Source organism: Podarcis erhardii, assembly GCF_964252035.2.
Source record: "Podarcis erhardii genome assembly, chromosome: 5".
Lineage (NCBI taxonomy): Eukaryota > Metazoa > Chordata > Lepidosauria > Squamata > Lacertidae > Podarcis > Podarcis erhardii.
In genome coordinates, this window is record NC_138509.1 from 10,884,091 (window position 1) to 10,908,987 (window position 24,897).

The 24,897-nt window shown below is 41.4% G+C and overlaps 1 protein-coding gene across 4 annotated transcripts in view; it reads left to right on the plus strand.

Annotated features, from left to right (window-relative positions):
- Positions 1 to 24,897, plus strand: part of NSD2 (nuclear receptor binding SET domain protein 2) — a 73,440-nt gene that overhangs the window by 14,441 nt on the left and 34,102 nt on the right. For 3 of the 4 annotated variants that reach the window (XR_014157087.1, XM_081864206.1, XM_081864207.1), the window contains exons 2-11: positions 1,148 to 1,225; positions 1,992 to 2,615; positions 5,341 to 5,506; positions 6,841 to 7,007; positions 7,979 to 8,461; positions 13,431 to 13,575; positions 14,523 to 14,600; positions 16,158 to 16,276; positions 19,907 to 19,988; positions 21,469 to 21,584. Coding sequence is in view for 3 of the 4 variants with exons in the window: in XM_081864206.1 (XP_081720332.1) it covers positions 2,022 to 2,615; positions 5,341 to 5,506; positions 6,841 to 7,007; positions 7,979 to 8,461; positions 13,431 to 13,575; positions 14,523 to 14,600; positions 16,158 to 16,276; positions 19,907 to 19,988; positions 21,469 to 21,584 (1,950 nt within the window). In the remaining variant the exon portion in view is untranslated. The remainder of the gene's footprint in view (positions 1 to 1,147; positions 1,226 to 1,991; positions 2,616 to 5,340; positions 5,507 to 6,840; positions 7,008 to 7,978; positions 8,462 to 13,430; positions 13,576 to 14,522; positions 14,601 to 16,157; positions 16,277 to 19,906; positions 19,989 to 21,468; positions 21,585 to 24,897) is intronic. The other variant, XM_081864208.1, reaches the window with a different exon arrangement.

A 24,897-nucleotide genomic window follows, 5' to 3' on the forward strand; every position in this document is an offset into this window, starting at 1 on the left:
GGATTATTGTGTAACGTGTTTGCCTTGGCAATGGAAACCTTGGCTAATAACATTGGCGACGATGGACAGCCATGTTTTGTTTCTTTATTTGCTTGAAAAGCATCAGAGTCCTATCTGTTAGCTCTGATGCGTGTCTGGCTATTTTTATATAAATATCTTTATATTTGAATGACTTGTCAATTCCCATAAATTCTAAGACCTTAAAAGAGAATCCCATTCCAATTTGTCAAAGGCCTTTGTCACATCAAACAACGCAAAGTGCCTTTGACTCTTTAAGATTAGTATGATGAATTACATTTAATATGTGGCTGAAGGAATTAGCAGTTAATCATGTTTTAATAAAACCAGTTTGCTCTAATTGTATGTATTTTGGTCTAAATTTGAAGGATGTTCTATAAGAACATTAGAACAATTTAGCATCAGTGTTAATTGGAAATACAGTACAATCGTATTTAACTTGCGCAATTCCAACCCAGTGCAAAAAGAGATTTGAAGCTTTCTGCCTTGTTTGGGAAGCAACCTTGTTTAGACGATGGGCGCAGGGTGCGACCACAAGATCTCACGAGAACACCCCAAGGCCTTTGGGGTTGAGGCATGGAGAGGGCCTTGCTTCCCAAGCAAGGCAGAAACGCCTGGCGCAAAAAGAAATTTTCAGCAAGGTTCTCTATGCCCGGCTCTGGAAGCCGCCTGATGGGGTAGTTCCCAAGGTTTGAGTATATGTGTTTTTGCGTATAAGGTAAAGGTAAAGGGACCCCTGACCATTAAGTCCAGTCGTGACTGACTCTGGGGTTGCGGCGCTCATCTCGCTTTATTGCCCGAGGGAGCCGGCGTACAGCTTCTGGGTCATGTGGCCAGCATGACTAAGCTGCTTCTGGTGAACCAGAGCAGCGCATGGAACACCGTTTACCTTCCTGCCGGAGTGGTACCTATTTATCTACTTGCACTTTGACGTGCTTTCAAACTGCTAGGTTGGCAGGAGCAGGGACTGAGCAACGGGAGCTCACCCCGTCGTGGGGATTCAAACTGCCAACCTTCTGAATGGCAAGTCTTAGGCTCTGTGGTTTAACCCACAGTGCCACCAGAACCAAACCCCTGCATGCTTTATCCGTCTATGAGTCAACCTGTTCTTTATCTTTGTTTGGTTTAGGTAACACTATGATTCTGGTTCGTTTCCAGGACGATGGAATCTGTCCCCCTTCCTTAACTTCATTAAAGAGTTTTCCAGGTAGAGGCAATAGAATATTCTGAATTTCTAAATACAAAGCTCCAGCCAAACCACTGGTTCTTGGTGCTTTGACTGGTTTAAGTTTAGATGCACATTTTAAATTTCTTCCTGTGAGATCAGTTTGTTTAAACAATGATTTGGAGCATATGATCTGCATTGCAGCCGACTGACTGACTGACTGACAGACTGACTAAATTAATGAGGTGGGTGAGAAGCAGGGAAATGAAGCCATGTTGGGGCACAAGGCATCACAACCCCTTTCTAGAGTCTGGCATTTCTCTTACATCACTTAGTTGTCTTGTTTGGTGGAGCTAATGGGGGAGAGGGGTTTGACAAAGCCCTCAGATTTGCAGTTTTGAAGTGAATGGTGTCTCTTGTTCAGCCGTTGATGAATTCTTCTGAACCCTACTCACCTTTATTGACACATGAGAACCAGTGCTTGCCAGATTTCAAGATCCAGATAATGACTTCCTAAGGATAATCTAATGAACAGTAATGGTATTAGTGATCAAATAGTTTTAAAATCGGAAGTGTTAATGCCCTAAACTAGTTTGCCGTCAAAATGATATAAACCTGGTATAAATATAGTAAAAAGAGCCTCTGGTAAATAGAATGCCAACTTGCTTGAGTGGGGATGTTGCCTGGGTAAGTTTCTGACCGCGTGCTCTAAATTATATTAAGTAATAGACACCAAAGCAACATTCAAAATAAGTAAATATTCCAATGCTAATGGTTCTTCCTTTCTTTTTCTTCTGTTTTAATGCAGCGGTACAAAACTGGAAATCCTTTTGACTGAATGGATTTCAAAAGTAGCTCTCTGCTTCTAGCCAAAAAAAGAGTCAACCACATCAAAATGAAGCAAGTACCAGAGATCCTTGGAAATCCTACAGGGAAAACACAGAACTGTGAAGTGAATCGTGAGTGTTCTGTTTACCTGGGCAAAACACACCTTTCTGCTACACTACAGGAGGACGTTATGCCGAAATATAATGGCCACGATGCTCTCCCATTTATTCCTGCGGACAAACTGAAAGATCTGACTTCTCGTGTGTTTAATGGAGAATCGGCAACACAAGACACCAAGCTGCGCTTTGAGTCTGAGGATATTAAAGAACCTACAACTCCACGTAACACTACACCTGTCAAGAATGGTTCTCCAGAGATTAAACTGAAAATCACTAAAACCTACATGAATGGAAAGCCTCTATTTGAATCTTCAATTTGTGGTGACAATGGAATAGATGTGTCTCAGGCAGAGGAAAATGAGCAAAAGCCAGCAAATAAGGAAAGGAGAAATAGAAAAAGAAGCATCAAATATGATTCCTTACTTGAACAGGGTTTTGTTGAAGCGGCATTAGCATCAAACACATCTAGTTCCTCTGATGAGAAGGTACAGAATTTATTTGCTACTTCTGCTTTTTGGGTAACTCGAGTCAGCTAAAGTTACCAATGTTTGACCTGTTTTTTCCTAACTGATCAGTCAGGTAGCAGCTGATGGCTCCTACAAGGTTCTATGAGTTTCAGAGTCTATTAATAAGTCTAACAAATGAAGTTGGAGAGGATAGACATGCACCCCCATGCTTCACTCATTTGAGTCCATTTCATCCTTCCCCTTCTCTGGCGCTCCCCAGAGTGAACTTGAGACAGACCATCTAATAATAGGGGAAGTTTTAATAATGTATTTAATGATAATGGACCATTAAGGTCCAGTTTTGAATCATACTATGAAAACAAATTTTTCATCTTTGTTTTGATGATGATGAAACAATTCCAGTTGACGGGCTATTGGAGAGGGACTATTTGTATTAACTTTGATGCACCAAAACATCATCATCATAAACAATAACAATAATAATACCTTTATTGTCATTGTACAACCTGTGAACAATGAAATTAAATGGGCCTTCTTCCCCCCCCCACTCAATCTCATTCCACTCTTTGTGCTTATTGAACAACACCCCCCCCCTTGCAAGTCAATTGTGCTATGTTATTTTCCGTTCAACAGCCTAACAGCCCACGGATAGAAGCTATTTTTTAGCCTGTTGGTACGGCTGATTATACTTCTATATCTCCTGCCCTACATGGGTAGCTAGCCAACATGGTGCCCTCCAGTTAAAATTTCCTTCAGCCCCAGCCATCTTGGTTTAGCTACCTATGTTTAGATGGACTGTTTTACTGAGACATTGTGCTGTTCAGACTTTGTGCAACGGAATGCAAAATAAATTTAGCTTCTCACACGCACTCATTCTGAAGCACTTTGTTATTAATTATAAAGGTAACAAGGCTATACCAAGCAGCTTTGGTATAGCATTTTATGATCCGTAAAGAATGTGTTTCATGGATGTGAAGGAGATAATTTTTCTCAGCTGGGCTTCTGCCTATGTTGCCCTTGAATTTTTTAAAAAGTTGTATTTGCTGTATTGAAGGGATAGCTCTCTAGGGTCATTGTTTGTACAGTTAGGTGACAAGTACCTTTGACTCAAAGTGTATGAATTTCCCAGCAAGAGACCAGGGGAAATAAACTTAGTGTCAGTATTGTTTGTTTCTTTTATGAGTTATTTATTTTGCCTTAAGTAGGTGTAATAATCAGAAGCCAGCTAGAAGCTAAGTTGTCCTTTCAATATGCAGTCCTGCAAGATGTTAGTAAAGTAGCAGAGGGGTCCATTTACCTCTGATCAATAAGAACCTCCATGTGCTTACTACAGATAACTTCTAATCCGTGGGCCACTTTTGGCCAGCTATGACATTTCCTACCCAAAACCCATACCCATCTGCCAATCAGACTCTAAACAGGTTTCTGTGAAGTTGTACTCTTCCTGAAATGGCAGGTATAAAGTTTGCGTGTATTTCTTGATCTAAAATAATCAGTGTCCTATGTGGTTCAGAGGGTCTTTTAGCAGTGACCTCAGCCATTCCTGGACATGGATAGTCGCGATGATTCACACTCTGGTAGTCTCCTAATTGGATTACTGTAATGTGTTATATGTGGGACATTCCTTAAAGATGACTCAGAACGTCCAGTAAGTGAATAACACAGCATCCAGCATTTTGACTGGTACATCCATGACTGCCCATGTTATAACAATTTTGGAAGAATCCTACGTCTACCTACTTTATTCAGAGTCCAATTTAAGGTACCCATGCTTCACCTTTCATGTATGTTCCTCTCAATGTATGCATCTCCAGCCTCAAGTAGTACAATGCAAGAGGAGCTTTATGAGTTAATTTTATTGGATGTATAAACTAGCCTTAAATAGTACTGGCTTTCTGATACAGCATATGGAAAAATTGTTTGTTTGCTACCATTTACTTTTCTTGACAGCTTGAATCATAAAGGTTTCTTGGGAGTCCTTGCAGCCTTTGCAAAGTTCCTTGACCTTTCTAGAATGGTCCACAAACACACACTGTGATCACGGCCTTGGAGCTAGAAACTCAATTTTGTAAAATGAATACAGGGTTGAATCGCATAAACACAAATAATATATCCTCAACCTATTTTATGCATGTCATGTGTCTGTACAGCAGATATGAATTTTATTGGTGCATATGTCAGAAAGTCAGGAGTCAGACATTGCTCCCCACTGCACATGAAATGGCAAGTATATGCTTTTTGACACATGTGTGAAGAGGTACTGAGACTTGTGTTCCTGAAAATTCCAATAACAGTAATATCTAGGGGCTCTAAAGCAACGATTGATACCAATTGTGGCTTTCTGTAGCTGTTGCTTCAACTCCTTTTACTTCCAGAGAAGCTGAGGCTCCCTTGTTCCTTTAAAATTGGAGTTCACTCTTCATTTCGAAGTAATATATTTTCCCTGTTACCAAATAACAGAAAGTTCATAGCCTTGAAAAAATACGATGGGTGCCCTGATAGTTGTATCCCTTTAGCTGTGGATCTGTGGCCCAAACTTAGTTCATATGGCTAAACGTTTTCATGAACATTCCAGTTAAAGTTACCATTCATTTGCAATGCTCCAGACACACAGTGTATTGTTACCAATTAAGCGCGATTTATGGAACATTCTTCATTCCCTGCTCACTCAAATATGAAAATATTTTTGTTTGATCAAGTTGCTAGAATTTGTAAATGTCTGCCTTTTTCTTTCTCTAAAAAGATTCCTGCTAAAGAAGATTCTTCTTTACTACTTGGAAAAGATGACAAAACTCACGTATTGAAGTACAATGTAGGAGACTTGGTATGGTCCAAAGTATCTGGCTATCCCTGGTGGCCGTGCATGATTTCAACTGATCCTCTTCTTTACAACTTCACAAAACTAAATGGTATGTCCTCTGTCTTTGATAGTTTTGCATTTTCAGCTATTGCTGAAAGCTATTAGGCCCAAAAACTAAAAGGAAAGCCACCAGTAAACTGAGATATTTTATGTTTCTCTGTTGGCTTAAATACACAAAGAAGATGTAAGCTTTACAAGTTGTACTGAGCTTTTTATTAGAAAAATAGCTAAAATAAATGTGAATAGTGTTGTAATTTGAATAAGATTATTACAGATATTTTGATCGTGGTGTATTGAACTGATCATTTATTACTCATTGATTTATTGTATACTTTACTGACTCTATAGATAAGAATTAAACAGTTGGTGTCATGCTTTTTGTCTACTAAGAAAAATAATTTGAGTTCTTCTGAGTCAATCAGGCGACTATTTGTATTGGTTTTCTTTTCCGCTCATGCAATTTCCACAGTTAAATCACAAAACGAAGACTTATAAGCTTGTTGCAGACAAGATATAGGGACAATGTTTTTGATTTGTTTTGCTAATTTTCAGATTTAGCATGATACCATAGCTCAGCCAAGAGTCCTCCATATGATTTGGACTGCAACGGCTATCAACCCCAGCCATCGCGGCCAGTTGTAGTAGAGACATAGAGAGCACCAGGTTGGGAAAGACTCACGTAGTCTCGGCCTGCCCCCTTCTTTCAACCATACCCTATAAACCAGGCATCAGTAAACTCGGCCCTCCAGATGTTTTGGGACTACAACTCTCATGATCCCTAGCTAACAGGACCAGTGGTCAGGGGTGGTGGGATTTGTAGTCCCAAAACATCTGGAGGGCCGAGTTCACCTATGCCTGCTATAAACCTTGCCGTTGCACCTTCCTGTGATCCAGTGTAGGTGGAAGTTCTCCCAATAGTATAACAGAACCCAGTTATGTAGCTGTTTGCACTGTGAGATTGTCTTGGCCAAGCTGTAACTTTGTGTGTGTCACGGTTGCTATTTTTCAATCTTTAGTCCCTCACTACTGAATGCTTCTGAAAAAAGTTAACTGTTTGAGATTAGTAATATTATTGACTTCTGCAAGGCTTTTTTCAAAGGACTGCATTGAGTAATGCCCTATTTCTTTATACTGTCCAGTTAAAACTAATTTATATTTCTAAACTTCTCTCTCTCTCTCTCTGCATGTGTGTGACATAACAGAGTTTGTGATTTTTTTAAAAAAAGAATCTAAACATATATATAAAGAGATCAGAGCCTGAAAGAAACAAAGGTTAATCCTTTTTCCATTTTTCGTTAAATGTGTTTTTACATTTATGTATGTTTATATTAATATTTCTAGGTGACAAAATAATTATATAAGTGTGCCTGCTACCTTTTTCAGGACAAAAGAAGAGCTTTCGCCAATATCATGTTCAATTCTTTGGAGATGCCCCAGAACGAGCCTGGGTATTTGAGAAGAGTCTTGTGCCGTTCAAAGGAGAAGAGCAATTTGAGCAATTGTGCCAGGAAAGTGCAAAGCATTCCCTTACCAAAGCAGAGAAGATAAAGGTAAATATTAATGTGTTATGTATTAACATATTTGTTCAGTTATCTGCTTGAATGTTCGCATGTGCCACTGCATGCATGTGTATTTATTTATTTCAATTTATAAATTTATTTGTAAAGGGACCCCTGACCATTAGGTCCAGTCGTGACCAACTCTGGGGTTGCAGCGCTCATCTCGCTTTATTGGCCAAGGGAGCCGGCGTTTGTCCGCAGACAGCTTCCGGGTCATGTGGCCAGCATGACTAAGCTGCTTCTGGCAAACCAGAGCAGCACACGGAAACACCGTTTACCTTCCCACCTATTTATCTATTTGCACTTTGATGTGCTTTCAAACTGCTAGGTTGGCAGGAGCAGGGACTGAGCAACAGGAGCTCACCCCATCACGGGGATTTGAACCGCCGACCTTCTGATCGGCAAGTCCTAGGCTTTGTGGTTTAACCCACAGCGCCACCCGCGTCCCTCATTTCTATTTATATACCGTCCTTTATCCAAAGATCCCAGGGTGGTATACAACATTAGTAACATAATTTACACATCATAATAACAGGCCATAGAATAAAGAGGATTGTTTCCACCTGGCTCCTAAAGATATGCAATGATGACATGAGGTGAGCCTCTCTCGAGAGGGCATTCTACAGATGCCACCACAGAAAAGGCCCGTTCTCATGTTGTCACATTTACAGTTTTAGCATAATGCCATAGCTCAGCCATGTTACTTCGTATGCCATGTTGTTATTGGGTGTATTACTGCTTCAGCCATGGCACATTTCTTTCCAAGTCATTGTTCCATGCACAATTCAACATCCCTTGTTTAGTAGCATATATATTTTTTACATTTTGGGAGTAAAAGCTCCATTTGAATATATTAATAGGAGACTGACATTTTTCATGATCCATGCGGGTCTGACATTTTTCATGATCCCTGCGGGTAAGGGTTTCATTTCATTCTCTTTTGTTGGTGTGCTTCTCTGCAGATGTTAAAACCTGTTTCAGGAAAACTACGCCCCCAGTGGGAAATGGGTGTTAAGCAAGCAAAAGATGCATTGTCCCTGACAGCAGAGGAACGAAAAGTCAAGTACACCTTCATTTACGTTAGGGGAAGACCTCTTCTCAATCCTCAAGTGGCAAAAGAAGCAGGTCTTGCTGTAAAGTCTCTGGAGGAAATGGATAAAATTTACACAGATGAAGACATTTCTCAGACTTTGAAATCAAAGAAAGAATCTGATATTCCTACCAAGAGGAGGAGGAGAGCAAAACTGCTTGCATTGAATGAATCAGACGAAGGCATTGAACCAGTTAAGAATATCACCCCTGAAAAAGTCCTTGAAGGCAGAGAAGCCAAAAGGAGCACAGGGTCTCCTGTTGCTAGGAAAAAAGTTGTTGCGTACACCCCACGAAACAGAAAGGGAGATGCAGTTTCTCAGTTCTTGGTTTTTTGTCAGAAGCACAGAGATGAGGTTTGTGCATTTGCCTTCAGAACTTGTATTACGAAGCTTAATTCATATGCCTTGCCTATCTGTTTTCCTTGCGATAGTGTCCCAGAGGTGCCACAAGCACTCTTAATAAATGAACTCCTATCTGTTCTCTCATAAATAGACACACATGCACACGTGTGCATACAGAAGCCTATTAATATACCCCATCTTTCCTCAAAGGAGATCAAGCATAATGCATGGGGTTAACTTATTTTCTCCTGCCATCAAATATGTGAAAAGTTTAAATTGAGAGAGTGACTTGTGATGGCCTAGAAGCATTTGATCCCCAAAGCAGCATTATGCATTGGCTTACCTGCATAAATGGGCTTTTTAATCAAAACAGAAGTCTTGGTTATTGAGGGTAGAACTGTGAACCTTTCTTCAGTGTTGTGGTCAAGGTAGATAATGTAAACCAGTTCAGATCTCATCCTCACCGCAACCACTATTCTGTATACAGACTTAAAGGGTTGTCCATCTCTGACCCAGTATCTGTTTGCCTGTCTCCCCCCTCCTCCTCCACCTATTTGAAATACATTGATAGTTCTGGCTTTTCTCTGGTGGGGCAGCTCAGTTTGGAGGGCAGATTTAGGTTGGAAAAAACAGCATAGATGAAAGGTTAAGCCCTGTGTGTATTTTGCAGCCTCAATCATTACCTTGGCAGATGCTTTGAGGGAAAGGGGAATATGTGCTTGAATCTTATGTTTGTGTATATAGAAACAGTGGTCTTGGTAGCAGAGTACTCCTGGTGATGAAGAGATAATCATAAATTGAAAATGAGCACCTTTTAGTAGTATTTTAGTAAGTGAAACGCCAAAATTTTCCAGGCAAAGGCCAAAGATATCTGAGGCAACATGAGTACAGCTGTTAAGAGAGCTTGGCGCAGTTGCAAAGAACTCCCACTTTTGTTTTTGATTAATCGCAGTTTAGTGTGTCACCCGAACCCTGAACTGTGGTTAATCTTAATCGTGGAAAGTTGGCGCAAGCCACCTTCATAATCAGTGGCTTGAAGTTGGCTTGTTACAACATATTTACGATTAGCTGCAGCTTTTGTCTGCTTTTGGATATCATGATAAGGTGTGGCAAGTCTGAAAAAGACCTCACCATTTATGGTTGGTTTAGAGAGAAAAACTACAAGCCCAGGTTTGGATGATTAGGCAAGCCAGACTGGCCTGGTTTGTTCACAGTGGGGGAACCTTTTTCAGTGTTAGGACCACATTTCTTTGTGGGTAACGTTTTGGAATCTTCATGAGTGGATGCAGCCAGAGCCAAAAGTGGATGAGGCCAGAGTCAAAAGTAGGCAGATTTTTACCTTTTGCACAATAGGCTGCATTCCAGCCACACAAAAGCCAGATGTTTCAACCCCCTCTCCATCCTCCTGTCTCCACGCAGGCAAAAGGCATCACAGTTCAAGTACACATTCCAGCAGCTGAGGAGGGAGTGAAGTAAAGGCAGTGAAGGGTGTAGCCTGGCAAAGGGTAGTGGCCTAGAGAGTCCAAAGGACTGGATAGAGGAGACTAAAGGGCTGCATTTGCCTGAGATTCACTATCTCTGTCTTCAACCATAGTACAAACCAGGCCATTATCACTGTAATTAGTGCTGTAGATTTTTACATATCAAAGAACAAAAATCAGTCTATCGCAAGAATTGTTCACTAGATTAAATACCTATAATTTTGTCATTTTTTTTTCACGTTTTGAACAATTGAATAGTTTCTGACAGTGTTAGAAACTGAGATATGAAAGCTAGGAGCCTAGATTATGGGTGCAACAATGGAATGTCTAGGCATGCTTTTTTATAAGAAGACTACAAAGTTGAAAATGAACAGCAGCTAAAATATTATGTTAATTTTTCACATGGTCTGGTCCTTCTCTTGCCCGCCCACCCCCCTAATATTCTTAAGAGGTTCTCTTATCCAGTCTTCAGAGAGTGACTGGAAGTGGGGAGGCAGAAAAAGGTCCTCCTTTCCTTCCACTCTGCAGTTTTAATCTGAAATTGTAGATGCAGTACTGCGCCCGGAGCTCAGAAACTGCTTGCACTAATGAAATTCCCTGTTTCAAAATGCTCCTAGAACAATGGGGGGGGGGTTCTGAACACTGGCTTTCTCTCTCCCTACCACAGTTGTTTTAACAGAGGGTCCCATGTAGGTTTGCATGGGATCCTCTGCTAAAATGATTGAGGGGGGGCTTCATTTTAGTAGGAAGTTCTGAATCACACCCCTTCCTGATTCAGGGAGGGGCTATGCGTCGGAATCCCCTGCTGAACGAGGGGGTTTCCCTCTATTGTTTTAGCAGAGGACTCCATGTATATTTGTACAGAACCCCCTCCCAAATCAGTGAGGGAAATGCCCCTTTTGGCAGCAGATGCAGATACGCCATGTGAAAAGTTGTGCCAAGGAGAAACACGTCCCTTTCCATTTCTCTCATCCATCAGTCCTCCCAGCCATCATGGGTCCTGTAGTTTCAGCTGGGATGGGGTGGGAATGGCAGGATCTTTCTCAGGAAGGGGAAGAGGACCCCACAGCTGACAGTGGGGGAAAGTTCAGGTAGTGACAGAGAAGAGAGTCCTGCACTGCCGTTGCCAGATGCCAATCTCGGGGAGGCAGCATGAACTGGGCCAGTTCCTTCTCCATCTCTACATAGCAAAGTTCCCAGGTAGCCAGATAGGTAGCTGGAGTATGGGTGGAGCTGGTTGAATCAGAGGTGCGGTGAGAGCTGGAGAGTTCAACACAGGTCCCATCGCCAGTGCCCCTCCCAGCAGACATGCCCCTCCCCATCAGGAGCACCCGCTTGCAAACAGTCTTTTCATTTGGGACCAGAGCAGGAGGGGCAAGTCCATTGTTGGGATGCCTTTGCTTATTATGTCTAGCTGTGTATCCAAAAACTCCTACTTATGGATCATTGAACCATATACTTAGAGCTAATGCTGAGACTGTGTGCTGATTTTATCAATAAAGCTTTCAGCATTTCCTTAGTTGAGATTTGGAGTGTTTCATCTGATGGTGGGAGTCAGGGCAGTGATGTCAGCTGATGGGTGGGTAAGTGGGGGGTGGACTGCCTCAAAGGTAAAATTTGGGCACCCGCCCCCCACAGGCAGGCAGGTTCCTCATCCTCCCTTAAATTGACAAAATAGTTGGCATGTTCCATAAGAAATCCCCCAGCAGACCATCTTGATAACATATATTGAAACAAAAGGTGACAACCTTGGACGTTTGATATTTCCTTAAATGTATCCCATGTCTTCATGGAATGTTATGGAATCTGCTTTTTATGATTTATATGATACATATATGAAATGATGTGTGCCCCTGCAAATTAGGATGACACTTCAGGCTTCTGATGAACTGGATTATAGTCCATAAAGCTTATGTCAGGGATGGGGAACTGGACCCATCTGAGGGAACTTGCCCACCCTCCATGGGCCATTTTGACTGCTGGGTGGGGTTACTGGTTTGTCAGTCACTTGGTGTCATGTTCAAAGCTCTGGGAGAAAATGGAGAATTATCTGCCTTGGTTGTCGTCTTGCCTTTTTCTGGTGTGCCTCTGTTGATTTTTTGACTGCTTTTGATACCATTGACCATGGTTTTTTGTGGAGAGGCTGTTGGGAGTGGGTGGCATTGCTTTGCTAACTGGATGACCACTTAGGGAGTTTTGTACGACCCTGTGGAACCTTCAGTGTTGAGAAGCCAGAGTTTGATTTTATCCCCCATGCTGTTTAAAATGTATATGAAACCACTGAATGGGATCATCCACCATTTTGGAGTGTGCTGTCCGCAATATGCTGATGCCGCACAGCTTTAGTTCTTTACGGCTGCAGGTGTAGCACTGAATCAGTGTTTGGCCTTAGTAATGGACTGGATGAAAGCCAATTAAATTAAGCTCAATCCGGACAAAACTGAGGAACTATTTGTGGGTGGTTACCTAGACTGGATGAGTGGGATGTGTCCTGCTCTAGATGGAGTTACACTCTTTCTGAAGGAGCTAGTACATCACCAGTCTCAGGGTGATGGAGAACAGCTCTCCTAGCTCCCCCTCTGTGGATGCTGAGCAAGCTGCTGTCAGCTGCAGTGCCCCAGAGCATGTAGCTGCTGGCAGTTCTTGGGCTGGGTTAGCATTTCCTGCTGCAACATCACAGATCTTGTAGTTGCTGGGCTGACCCCTCCCACCCATACTCATGGGTTGACTGAAGTGCTCTCAGCTGTGGTACCAAGCATGCAGCTGCTCAGTAGGGTGGTCTAGCAGTGTGATTCCCCCAGCATTAAATAAAGCACAGGGTGAAAATCTGTAAGCAAGGGCAAGCAAGGAGGAATTGCCTGAGTGACTGGATGAACTGCAGGTCTGCAGCATTGCCCAGAAAAGGCTAAGTTGAAGGTGGCTTTTTGCTCTGTTCTTCCGTGAGACGATGAAGAAAGGGTGAGAGAACAGAGAATTCATGGCAGAGACAGGACTCAAACCGGGGACTTCCTGACTCATAGCTCAGTTTCTTGACCCCAGGCCATGGTGGCCTTCCACATGTTGATGGACTACAACTCCCATCCTCCTTGACCATTGACTGTTTTGGCTGAGACAGATGGGACTTGGGTCTAACAACACCTGGAGGATCACAGATGCTGTGTCAGATCAGACGTTTTCCACTTCATAATTACAGATCATATTTACTTGTTTAGAAAAAAAAAATGCTCCACCTTTCCTTATAATATAAACTCAAAAATCTTTGTACACGAATGGAAAAATAACATCAAGCACAATAAAATGTTCAAATTAATGTAAAGCCAGTTCGGATTACTAAATTATGCTAATAAGCATACATAAATGCATACAAGTAAGTATTTTGCCTTCTGGATCCCACAGTATGAAAAGGAACCTTAATCTCTATTACTTTTAGATGCAGAGTATTAGTTTTAACTACGTATATGTTTTAATTCCTGCTTTGAACAAGTATTGTGTTTGTTCAGGTGATTGCTGAACACCCAGATGCCTCAAGTGACGAAATTGAAGAGCTGCTGGAATCACAGTGGAACATGCTTAGTGAAAAACAGAAAGCACGCTATAACACAAAATTTGCCATAGTGACCTCTCCTAAATCTGAAGAAGACACTGGTAAACGTAAAACTGTGCTAGTATACTCTAACTAAGTTTAATATATGTGGTGGTGTTAACCTAAGCACACAGCTTGAGACTTGTAGGGGGGCGGGCAGAGTTTGCTGTTCTCCACTTCTAATTTTGGTGTGTCGTGATGATAGCCGTGAATGCAGTCCTTACAATAAAAGTCAATAATGTCTGCATTTCTTGGTCATTGTTCTGCGGAGTTTTTCTGTGTAAAACTACTGTTTAGATATTGCTGGTTTCTCATTCCCTTCCTGTCTATAAGCAGCTGCCTCACTGTTAGCAAAGTGAGAATGGTGGAAATGAGGAGAAATAATCTTAGCATTTAAATGTTATCATTAAACATAATCAAACCTCTTAAAATTACAGTGTCATTTGTAATTTTATTTCCCTTTGTAATAAGTGAAACTGTTGACATGCATAAACATCAGAAATGCATGTTTCCAAATTATAAATGACCAATTGAACACTGTGCTGGTCTTCTAGAATAGCATCACAGCCTGCAAGGCATTTTGGTTGGTTGGTTGATATTAACACTTCACTCAATATCCTGATATAGTACTAAAAGTTCTTTGGAATAATGAATAAACCTGAAGGAGGAAGGGAGGGAATTATATTAGTGATCTTTCTCAGTAAAAAGTAGTCGCTATAGTAATAAAGTAATAAATATTTAGCATATTAACTTCATTAGATTATTATGGAAATTTTAAGCCATCAGGTTGCTGCTTTGGGCAATGAGTGGAATGAAGGTGTGTTTGACAGGTTTGTCAGTTTTGGAAAAAAAATGTATAAAAAGTGCAGTCAGTTTTGTTATCTGTGTATGAAATAACATCTTGTGGGAAAGTTAACAGCTTTGTCTTAATGTGTAAAATAATGGATGTCTATTTTAAAGCAAACAAACACAAACAAACAACACTGCACAACATTCTGTATCTCTAAAGGTTCATCACAGAAGAATATGGGCGAGGCCAAGCGTAAAGTGTTTCAAGAATCCCCTAAAAGGAGATCAAGATCCAGAAGTAATTGAAATCTGTGCTGTGTACTATTAATTCATTATGAGTAATTCTTAAGTCTGCCTTTTATGTAATTGCTCACAAATCATTGTTTTTCTCTCAGATGTTGTGTTCCTTTGGCTTCAGAATTTTTATGGCTCCCAAATTAAATACTTGAGTGCTGTAGTACTGAATTTTGTTCAACTTCCTGATAGCTTCGTCCTACAAAATAATCAAAATGAATATAGCTTATTTCATAACTATACAATATGTATTTCATGCTTGGGCATGTTTTTAGCAGTCTGCAAATGATCACCATTGTATGCCAGTATAGATTATGCCAATATATTATGTTCAGATAGCACTGGCATATATAATAACTGCTGGCTGTGGTATTTTTAAGCTTCCTAATTGACATGAATTATGTCTGGACAGTTATCTGTAGCTGTAAAAAAAATTAGTTTATTAGCATTTATTCCAGGATATCATATTACGTTCTGAAGTTGAAGTTCGGACTGTTACATGAAGCAGCTGCTCCTCAAGGCACTTCTGCTGAGATGGGGAAAGCAGTTGAGATGAAGTTCATTACTATTACAGTGGTGCCTCGCAAGACGAAATTAATCCGTTCCGCGAGTCTCTTCGTCTAGCGGTTTTTTCGTCTTGCAAAGCAAGCCCATTGACGGCTTAGCGGATTAGCGCTATTAGCAGCTTTTATCGGCTTAGCGGATCAGCTGATAAGCGGCTTAGAAAGGGGGGGGAGGGGGGGAACCCGCAGGAACTCGCAATACATTTTCGTCTTGCGAAGCAAGCCCATAGGGAAATTTGTTTTGCGAAGCGCCTCCAAAACGGAAAACCCTTTCGTCTAGCGGGTTTTCCATCTTGCGAGGCATTCGTCTTGCGGGGCACCACTGTACTTTTTCCATATAGATTCAGACTGCTAAGAAGTTTGCCTTTTTTTAAAGTAAGTCTTTACACCAGAGCAGAGCTGTTGAAACATAGATTGGCTGCTGATCCTTTTGTCTTGGAGCTACCTCTCTGTAACATGGAATTTAACTACTTCATCTCCCCTCATATGTAAACATTCAGGGTGTTGATGGCATCTGTTCTTCTAGGCTTTGATTGAGATCGAACATTTAAGACGGGGTTTTCTTGGCCTTCGTACAAAATAAATTCACATGCTACCTATATTGCTATCCGTCTGCCAAATTGTGGGAGAAATGGCACTAGTGATCTCACAGACAGGGGTAACTGAAGCCTTCTGTTGTATAAGACCTTAATTCCTGGAAGAAATTATTTTAAACCAAGAGTAAGACTTCAAATTGTGTGGGTCCATTGGTAAATTGCTTGAAACAAGAAAACGAATGTTAACTTGCACAATAACCATGTGGTGTGTTTTGATAAGAAGCTTAGCCCTGAAAGATTTGTACTGTAAAACTAGTTTTAGAAACAGGACTTCCAAGCCCCAGACTTTTAAGGGTTAATAAAGCATATTAAAACTGATGAAAACTAGATGAGTTCAAGATACTTTCTAAATGAGCTTTAGATCTTTTTCATGTAAGTTTCCCCCCATCCCCCTGCTCCAAGGTAACTTACATGGAAATAAAAGGAAACCAATAAAGAGGACAAGGAAACCTAAAGAAGATTTTGAACTTCAGGAACTTCCTAGGAAAAGGCTCAGGATGGATAAGAAGAATTACCTAAAGGTAACTACATTGTTGGCTTGTTTGGTACATTATAATAGCACCAGACTTGATTATATCTTTCGGTTTTTCAGAGTTTCTATAGTGTTCTGCTTCACTGCAAACAAATGCATTAACTATGAAGTGGTTACTCAGAATGAATTTAGAACACAAGTTTGGGGTGTATTTGAATACATCCTCTAGGGTGTCATATGCATCATTGAATGTGACTCTTTCTGGACCTTTTTGCCAAGTAAGTGGGAGAGGTGTTGTCAGGAAGCCAGGAGGGGGGGAAATAATGGACTGTATTTGGGAAAACAAATAACTCACATGGCTCTTTTCCACAGGAACACTATATAGGAATATCACTGCTTTAGAGAGCCATCGCTGCTTTTTTAATGCAGCATTCCCGGAGCACTAATCCTCTTTCCACCTGAGACCTATTTGCATATCTCACCACGAGCAAAGGGGCAGAAATGCTGAATTTTAATAGGCCTCAATTCCAGAATTAAGATGGACATAAATAAGTGAGAAAGAACGAGCATAGCTAGACCACACACCATTTCCACATTTGGTTTAAACGCTCACTTGCTAATAATGTTCAACCAAAATTAGCTCTCCTGGAACTTAAGCTCATTAGATCTAGTCCTGCCATTTGGCAGAAGAGAACGCATATTTGCCCTTTTCTGTGTGATGGCCTTTCAGTTTTTTAATAATGTCTTCTCCAGGCTAAACATACCCAGATCTTTTAAGCATGTCTCATGTTTTGTTTTCCATACCTCTGATCATCTTTGTTGCTCTTCTATGAATGCATCCCAGTTTGTGCAGTGCAGAGCAATAGGGCAACTTTCTGAAATATTTTGCTATGCAAAATGTAATTGTACACTACAGTCATGTGAACACCAGTGATCATGGGATATATTTTATAACAACCTTTAAAAACAAATTTTGAGGGTAAGACATGCATGCTTAAAATTGCTTTCAGTGTTGTGCAATTCAGTATCAGAAATCAGTATACAATAAAGTAGGTTTCTGTGGGCTCCTGTTGATTGTGGGGCTGGTGTTTTCTCGGTTTGGATTAGAGTGCATTGACTTTCTGTTCTTTGATTCTATGAGTGCAGCAATTTCTCAGTTCTTGTTCATGATGGAGGTATTTGCACATAAATTGAAAATATGCATGAGGTGGGCTTTGTTGTTCTTACTCAAGGTAGCCCAGAATTTGCAGAACTGTTGGTTAAGTTACACTTTACGTAAGTAAAGCTTAATCTTAAACAAATGAGACTCTTACCTGAATGTGTACTCAGAATTTCAGCGTTAATCATTCATGGAACAATCCTTTAGACTATAAACTTACAACTTAGTATATTTAAGGCTTGATTCAGACATCTTTCTAGAGTGCAAATTTGGGGGGGGGTTCTGCTTGTTTGGAATTTGAGGATTCTGTTCCTGTTTAACAGCATTCTGAACAACTGGGAGGGGAGAAGAAGGCCTTAAATATACTAAGGTTTAGGAACTGATGGATAGCCCTCATTTTCTTGAATATGGAGCTTTTCAACACCAGCCTGTCATTTCCAACAAGTGCAACTGTCTTTCTTTTAAAAAATGCTGTTGGTCACTTTGTTCCAGCAGCAGCTTGTGTCTATGATTTGCCCAATAAAGCAATATAAAAGATCTTGCAGATATTTGTTGCATAATGCTGCGAAAACAGCCCTCAAATCTTAAGAGCCTTGCTTATAAGTATTTTGGCTTCCAAGAGGCCAGCTGCCTCTGCCTCTTCAGAATGCTGAAGGGCTCCATTCCACAAGAATCCCAGCAGGAAGGAAAGCCTAGAACAAACTGGCTTTTGCCCCCTTGCTTAACCCATTTTTTAAATTTATTTTTAGCCACCAGTCTTTCCCTGCTCCTCCCCTGTCCAGGGAATAACTCCAGCCTTAACCCCTTCTGGAGCTGTTTCTGTGAGCTTGCCATACTTGAGGGTTGCAAGGGAGAGTACAGGTTGAGCAAGCTCAGTACTTCCTAGCCTTCGCTGACAGAAGGTGCGGCTGCAGGCAGGGAGCCCTCCAGGGCTTTGAATGGGCTGAAGCAGCCTCTAATCGGCCACATTAAGAACATACTGTCCCTGGTAGTGCAGCATCATGGATAACATTGCAACTTCTTGGTGTTTCTGTCGGTGTGTGTGTGAGTGAGAGAAAATTATTTCAGTTTTGTGCTGTTCTTTACACTGGATTAGGGTGTCCATGTGTCCTATTTTTCCAGGACACATTCTCTTTCTCAGGGGTAAAATTTATGTCTGGGTGGATTTTTTTCAATTTGTCAAAATGTCTCTGGCTATACTTTCTGGATGAGACATAGACGTAACTGATGGTTGAAGTTACAGGTAGGTAGCCGTGTTGGTCTGCCGTAGTCGAAACAAAATAAAAAAATTGCTTCCAGTAGCACCTTAGAGACCAACCACGTTTGTTACTGGTATGAGCTTTTGTGTGCTCATACCAATAACAAACTTAGTTGGTCTCTAAGGTGCTACTGGAAGCAATTTTTTTAATGCTGGTTGAAGACTTGTTTTCTTCTCTTCTCATACTTTCTTCTTCTCTTCTGCTCCCCTCAGCAATATATTGCAGATTCTATTCTTCTTTCTTTGGCGATCCCTCGTATCCAAGTAAGATTGTCTTCCATAAACACTGTTTTAACAATGAGTCTGTAAGTGACTGTGGAGGCCAATCCTGGATCCATACGTCCTTCCACAGTGGGGGCATAGGTTTCCGGGCGGGAGTTGATCACAGTGTGGATTTGCCAAGCGTGCCTTCCTCTTAGCACGTTTCTCCCTTGCATCCTGAGTTTGAGTGCCTTCAAAGCCCATGACACCTTTGGTAAAGGCTGTTTGTTCCCCAGTTGGAGCACTCGCAGGCAAATGTTCCCCAAAATGTTTGCCTTGAGACAGTCTTTAAACCTCCTCTGTTGACCACCAGCATTACACTTTCTGTTTTAAAATTCGGAATAGAGTATTTGCTCTGGAAGACGATAATCAGGCATCCGCAGAACATGACCAGTAGGTGTATTTAAAATGAGAGTCATCATACCACCCTCTTTTTTGCTCTTCACAATCTGGCAACCATACACTGGAAATAAATGAGCACCTTTTTGCCATGCAGTCTCTGCCACAATACTCGCTTTGTCCCTTTTTTATGAAATCAAAGCGTGTGGTTATAACATGGTTTTTTTTAAAAAAAAAAACCAAAAGAGTCTTCATTGAGAATACAATTGGGTGGCCTTAACTTGGTGAACACAATGTAATTTCAAGCATAAATGGAACATTTTATACTTTTATCAACTTGATTTAGTCAAAACGCAGTTTAGCACCACCTAAAATTCATTATAGAAACCCTTGATATAAGCATCAGTCAGAGTTCTGGATAGACCATGCCTGCAACAGGTTTGTGTTTAACCTTTAATAATACTAATAAATGATTGTTTTGAATGATAGTTTCTCACCTTCAAGAGATTCCATATAAATGAGATGGATGTGGGTTTTTTACCTTTGTAGTATCTTCTGTAGTTTTGTATTACAAAGACATTTGCCTGGTAATGTCCACATTTATCCAGATTAGGTTTTTTATTTTTTCATTTCATTTCATTTTTATTTTTATTTTGTAACAGAGGGAGACAAGCAATGACAAAACAGCAAAAACAAACTCAGCTAAAGTCACAGAAACCTCTTCTTCACAAAAGAACCAGTCAGGTAATGTGGTCAGAACAAGCTTTGATGTAACATTTTCAATTAAATTCTTATAAATTCCAGTTGTTGAAGATTGCCAGCTCCCTAGTTTGATGAAAAAAATGTGGCCTTGTTTGAATGCTGGCATGAGTTGTTGTTTTCCTCCATTGCTGTTGTTGGCCCATATCTTCTTCTAATATTGTGAAGAATGTGATTCATTAGACATAACTAGTAAAGTAGAGTGCAGTGAACCCCACCCCTCAGTCATTCTATGGGCTAGTTTTTAACATGCCACAGGATTCTTTGGCTTGGACCTGGTGGCGCACTTGGCAATGAACAGAGACCAGATGTGTTTGCACAAAGTGGGATCTTACTGCCCATTTGGCCCCTTGCATCTACAGTGCCACAACACACCAGACATCGTGTTGGAAGACCCCCCTGGCCCTCTGAAACAGCTTATACAAGACCGGAAACCTCTGTTCTGCTTGCAGTTCTTAGAATTCAAATTCAGACCTTTGTCATTCAATTAGCATTGCATTTTTCCATGCCGTTTTGGTAGATTTAGTTCGACAGAGCATTGATGAGGAGTGGGAGGTAGAGAGGTAAAAGTAAAGGGACCCCTGACCATTAGGTCCACTCGTGGCCTACTCTGGGGTTGTGGCACTCAGCTCGCTTTATTGGCCAAGGGAGCCGGCATACAGCTTCCAGGTCATGTGGCCAGCATGACTAAGCCGCTTCTGGCGAACCAGAGCAGCACACAGAAATGCCATTTACCTTCCCGCCGGAGTGGTACCTATTTATCTACTTGCACTTTGATGTGCTTTCAAACTACTAGGTTGGCAGGGGCAGGGACTGAGCAACGGGAGCTTACCCCGTCGCGGGGATTCGAACCGCTGACCTTCTGATCGGCAAGTCCTAGGCTCTGTGGTTTAACCCACAGCACCACCCGCGTCCCTGGGAGGTAGAGAACCAGTCTCTAAAAGCTATTGGTCTAGATACACTTCCATGACAGTGCAATCCTAGAAATGTGAGCTCAGAAGTAAGCCCCATTGTGCTCATGGAACATGCTTCAAGGTAAGAATGTATAGGATTGTTGCTTAAAAAAGAAATCTGGGTGTTGTATTGTGGCATGTTTCATCATAACTACTCCCACCATGAGGTTGTTTTTGAAACTATTTTATCCTTGAAAACAAATTTGCTAGTATTTTTTAAACCCCAGTTTCTACTTAATTGACAAATTGAGGAAAATCCAATACATGCTGCTCCACGTTCCATAGAATACAAATTAATTAACAAGTGACAAATGTGCAGACTTGTTTAACTGAAGTGTTTCTAAACTATTAGTGCCTTTTGAAAGTGCTCTGCAGTTCATTACTGCGGTAGTTTAAAAAGTCCGGTGTAAAAGGTTCCCACACATTTGAGGGGAGGTTATCTACAAAATTCAAGAAAATGCGTTAGAATTCCAAGTTCACCTTGTAAACAAATTATTTTACCGCAATGACAGGTCTTTCAGATGCATGTAAACCCCTGAAGAAGCGAAATCGGGCTTCAGCAGCAGAATCGTCAGATCTTGCCTATAGCAAAACTTCATCTCCTTCAGCTTCCTTAACTGAGAACGAGGTAAAAATATGAATGAATAGTGGCATTCAGATAAAACACCATAACTTCTTTTTTAAAAACCATGCACAAAATCCACATAAAACAAGGCGATGAAATTTAGAGCGAGGCATTTCTGTTCTGTGAACACCTCTCCTGCACTTCACCGCCTCTCTTCTTGCTACACACTGGTAGACCGAGCTGTGCAAGGCAGGGAGAGGAGGAAGGGCTGGTGAATATCTGGCTCAGAAAGAAACTTCATCTCAGATGGGTCCAACAAAAGCATTCCTCATACCAAAATGCTCGGGAAGAGATACTCCTATCACATGCACAGTGTCTCCTGAAATAGCACTCTGGATAACTCAGTGCCACCCATGATTATCGTGACTTTCCTCCTTGGTCAGCCCCTTCTGTGTAGAACTCTGTATTGCATTAAAACTATTAAAGGTAGAAGATTGAATTGAAAAGCACCTGGAAGAGCATACATCAAGCTTCCGAGTCAGTATATAATACTTGGAATGTACATACAATTCAAGCTGTACTAGGACTAACGCAAGTTAAAATGCTGTGTAAAAATTGCAAAATCAAAGTTTGGCAACTTCTCTGAACATTTTAGAATACGTTTGTATGTTGGCGTATAAGATATACTCAAAGCTAACCCGAAGGAGGGAAAAAACCCAACCAACTAAGGAGCTGCTTTGTTTCCAAATGCATCTTATTCTGGTAAATTGTTACATAATTTCACATTAAATAGTATCATATATTTATGCCATCTTGTGTTTATATCAATGTTTTATGGAACTAATTGGAATAACTAAGGTATGTATCACAATGTATACAACAGTGTATGTGTACATAGATTGAATAATCTCTATAAAAAGTTAAACACTCTGTTCCAAGATTATAGTTTATTTCAACTACACAGAAAGCTGTGTAATTATTGTTGCAACTATGTAAATCACAGATTGCATGTATGGTTGCAATTTGCTGTAAATACAGACACGGTGTAACCGGTGCTGATAACACCAAGGTTGCCGTTTTGATCTCATAAGGGATAGCTGCATATTCCTGCATTGCAGGGGTTTGGCTAGATTATCCTCAGGGCCCCTTCCAACTCTGATCCTATGTCTGGATAATGAATATGGCTCCTGAGAGAAGTTACAGAAGCTTTCCACCTCATCCCCTCCTCTTCCCTGTGCTTCCCAAAACGTTCCTTTGGATTTGGATTGTTGCTCCTGAAGAAGGTTGGGTAGGGTTCAGGTTGTTGCTGGATCAGGCGGGAACCTACGGTATTTCTCAGCAGATGTGTAGAATTGTACTGTTTGGATCCAAGTCATTATTTTTAGATAATTCTATAAATGCACTGAACTGAATACAGTGGTGCCTCGCAAGACGAAAAGAATCCGTTCCGCTAGTCTCTTCGTCTTGCGGTTTTTTCGTCTTGCAAAGCAAGCCCATTGACGGCTTAGCGCTATTAGCGGCTTAGCGGATCAGCTGTTAAGCGGCTTAGCGGATCAGCTGATTAGCGGCTTAGAAAAAAGGGGGGAGGGGGAAAAAACCCGCAGGAACTCGCAAGACATTTTCATCTTGCGAAGCAAGCCCATAGGAAATTCGTTTTGCGAAGCACCTCCAAAATGGAAAACCCTTTCGTATAGCGGGTTTTCCGTCTTGCGAAGCATTCGTCTTGCGGGGCACCACTGTATTCAGTTTCGGCCGTGCAACTTGAAGCCTCTCCTAGCTGGAGTCTGTGCTGGCTCCGGTTGCTTCCTATCCCCCACTCAGCTCTTGGTGTCCAGGCCCTCCTTTTGGACAGGAAAACAATCTTCAGTGCCACAGTGCCAGGTAGCATTTTCGTTAGACGATTTTATTGCATTAGCCATGTGGCCATAGCATAATATACATAGAAATAACAACATAAAATGGGGGTGGGGAGATAAAACTGGATGTCGTCCTGGGCGAATACTTTGAAAAAAAATGGGAATAACAAAAGTAACAAGGGATTTAAAACATCGAGTGACAGAGAATACAAAAACAAGTTCGATTGTGCGGCGTATCGACTACTTCTGTGGTATTAAAGAAGAAGTTGGTGCCGCTTTCCTCTTCATCACACTAAGCAGGAAATTAGCTGTCATCTCGGTAATCCAACAATCAGAATCCTGCAGAAGAAGGGACACTATCCAAGGCTGGATTGGGAGATGAAGCTTGTTCAGGAGAGGAGTTAGAAACCGAGATCTTTCATCTGTCCAGTTGGGACAGAAGAGCATTACATGTTCCATAGTCTCCAGAGCCGTGTCATTGCAGGTGCATGTTCTATTTGCGATGGAAACTCTGGAGTAACGACCCGAGAGAACTGCTGTAGGAAAACAGTTGAGACGGGCACAGGTAAAGGCCCTTCGCTTAGCCTCCGAGGGAATTGTGAAGCAGTATAGAGGGATCCCTTCAGGGGGTGGAATAGCTAGGGCTAAGCCTGAACACGGCCCTCTTGCATGGGAAGCTGTGTTAGAGAAGTCAAGTTGCTGTAGCTTCTTTTTGATTGGAGGTAGGGCCGCCGGGCTAATACACTCTAAGTTAAAAACAGTTTTGCGGTTCAAGTTGAGAAGAGAGCGAAATTTGAGATTAATTGTAGTTTTCCAAGGAGAATTATGGATATCTCTTAGGATCAGATTGGAGAAACCACCTCTAATTCGAGGATCCGATGCTAGTAGGTGGGAGCTATAGGAAATGGCTCGACTCCATGCTCGTTTTACAATTGAGGGCTGGGCAAACTCAAGTCGTAGGGCTGCACCTGAGACACATCTCGGGACGCCGGAAAGAGATCTCAGAAACATGTGAAGTGGGCGATCCAAGTTACCTGATATTGCTGTAGTCCATACTTGGCAGCCATATAGTAATTTAGGGACAACTTTGGCATTAAATATTTGAATTGCTGCCGGAAGGTGTTTGCCGCCCTTCTGGTGATAAAATCGGACAATGGCATTAGAGGTCGTGGTTGCAGCAAGAGAGGCAGATTGTAGATGGGTGGTCCAGGAGAGATTATAAGTAAATATTAAGCCTAGATATTTAAAGGCTTTTACCTTTTCTAAGTAGCCACCTGTGATCTTAAGTGGTTCCAGCTTGAGTTTGCGGGAACGAGTGAAGTGGAGGACTTTCGATTTTTTATAATTAATATTAAGAGCTTCCGCCTTACAATAGGCGATAAATGCATTAACTGCATTTGCTAGGTCCGCAGCTGTTCTGGATAAGATGACGGCATCATCTGCATAGAAAAGGGAAGCAACGGGGTGGCCTGCTAAGTGAGGAGGATACTTAGTTGCTAGCTTCAAAGGGGAAAGAGCAT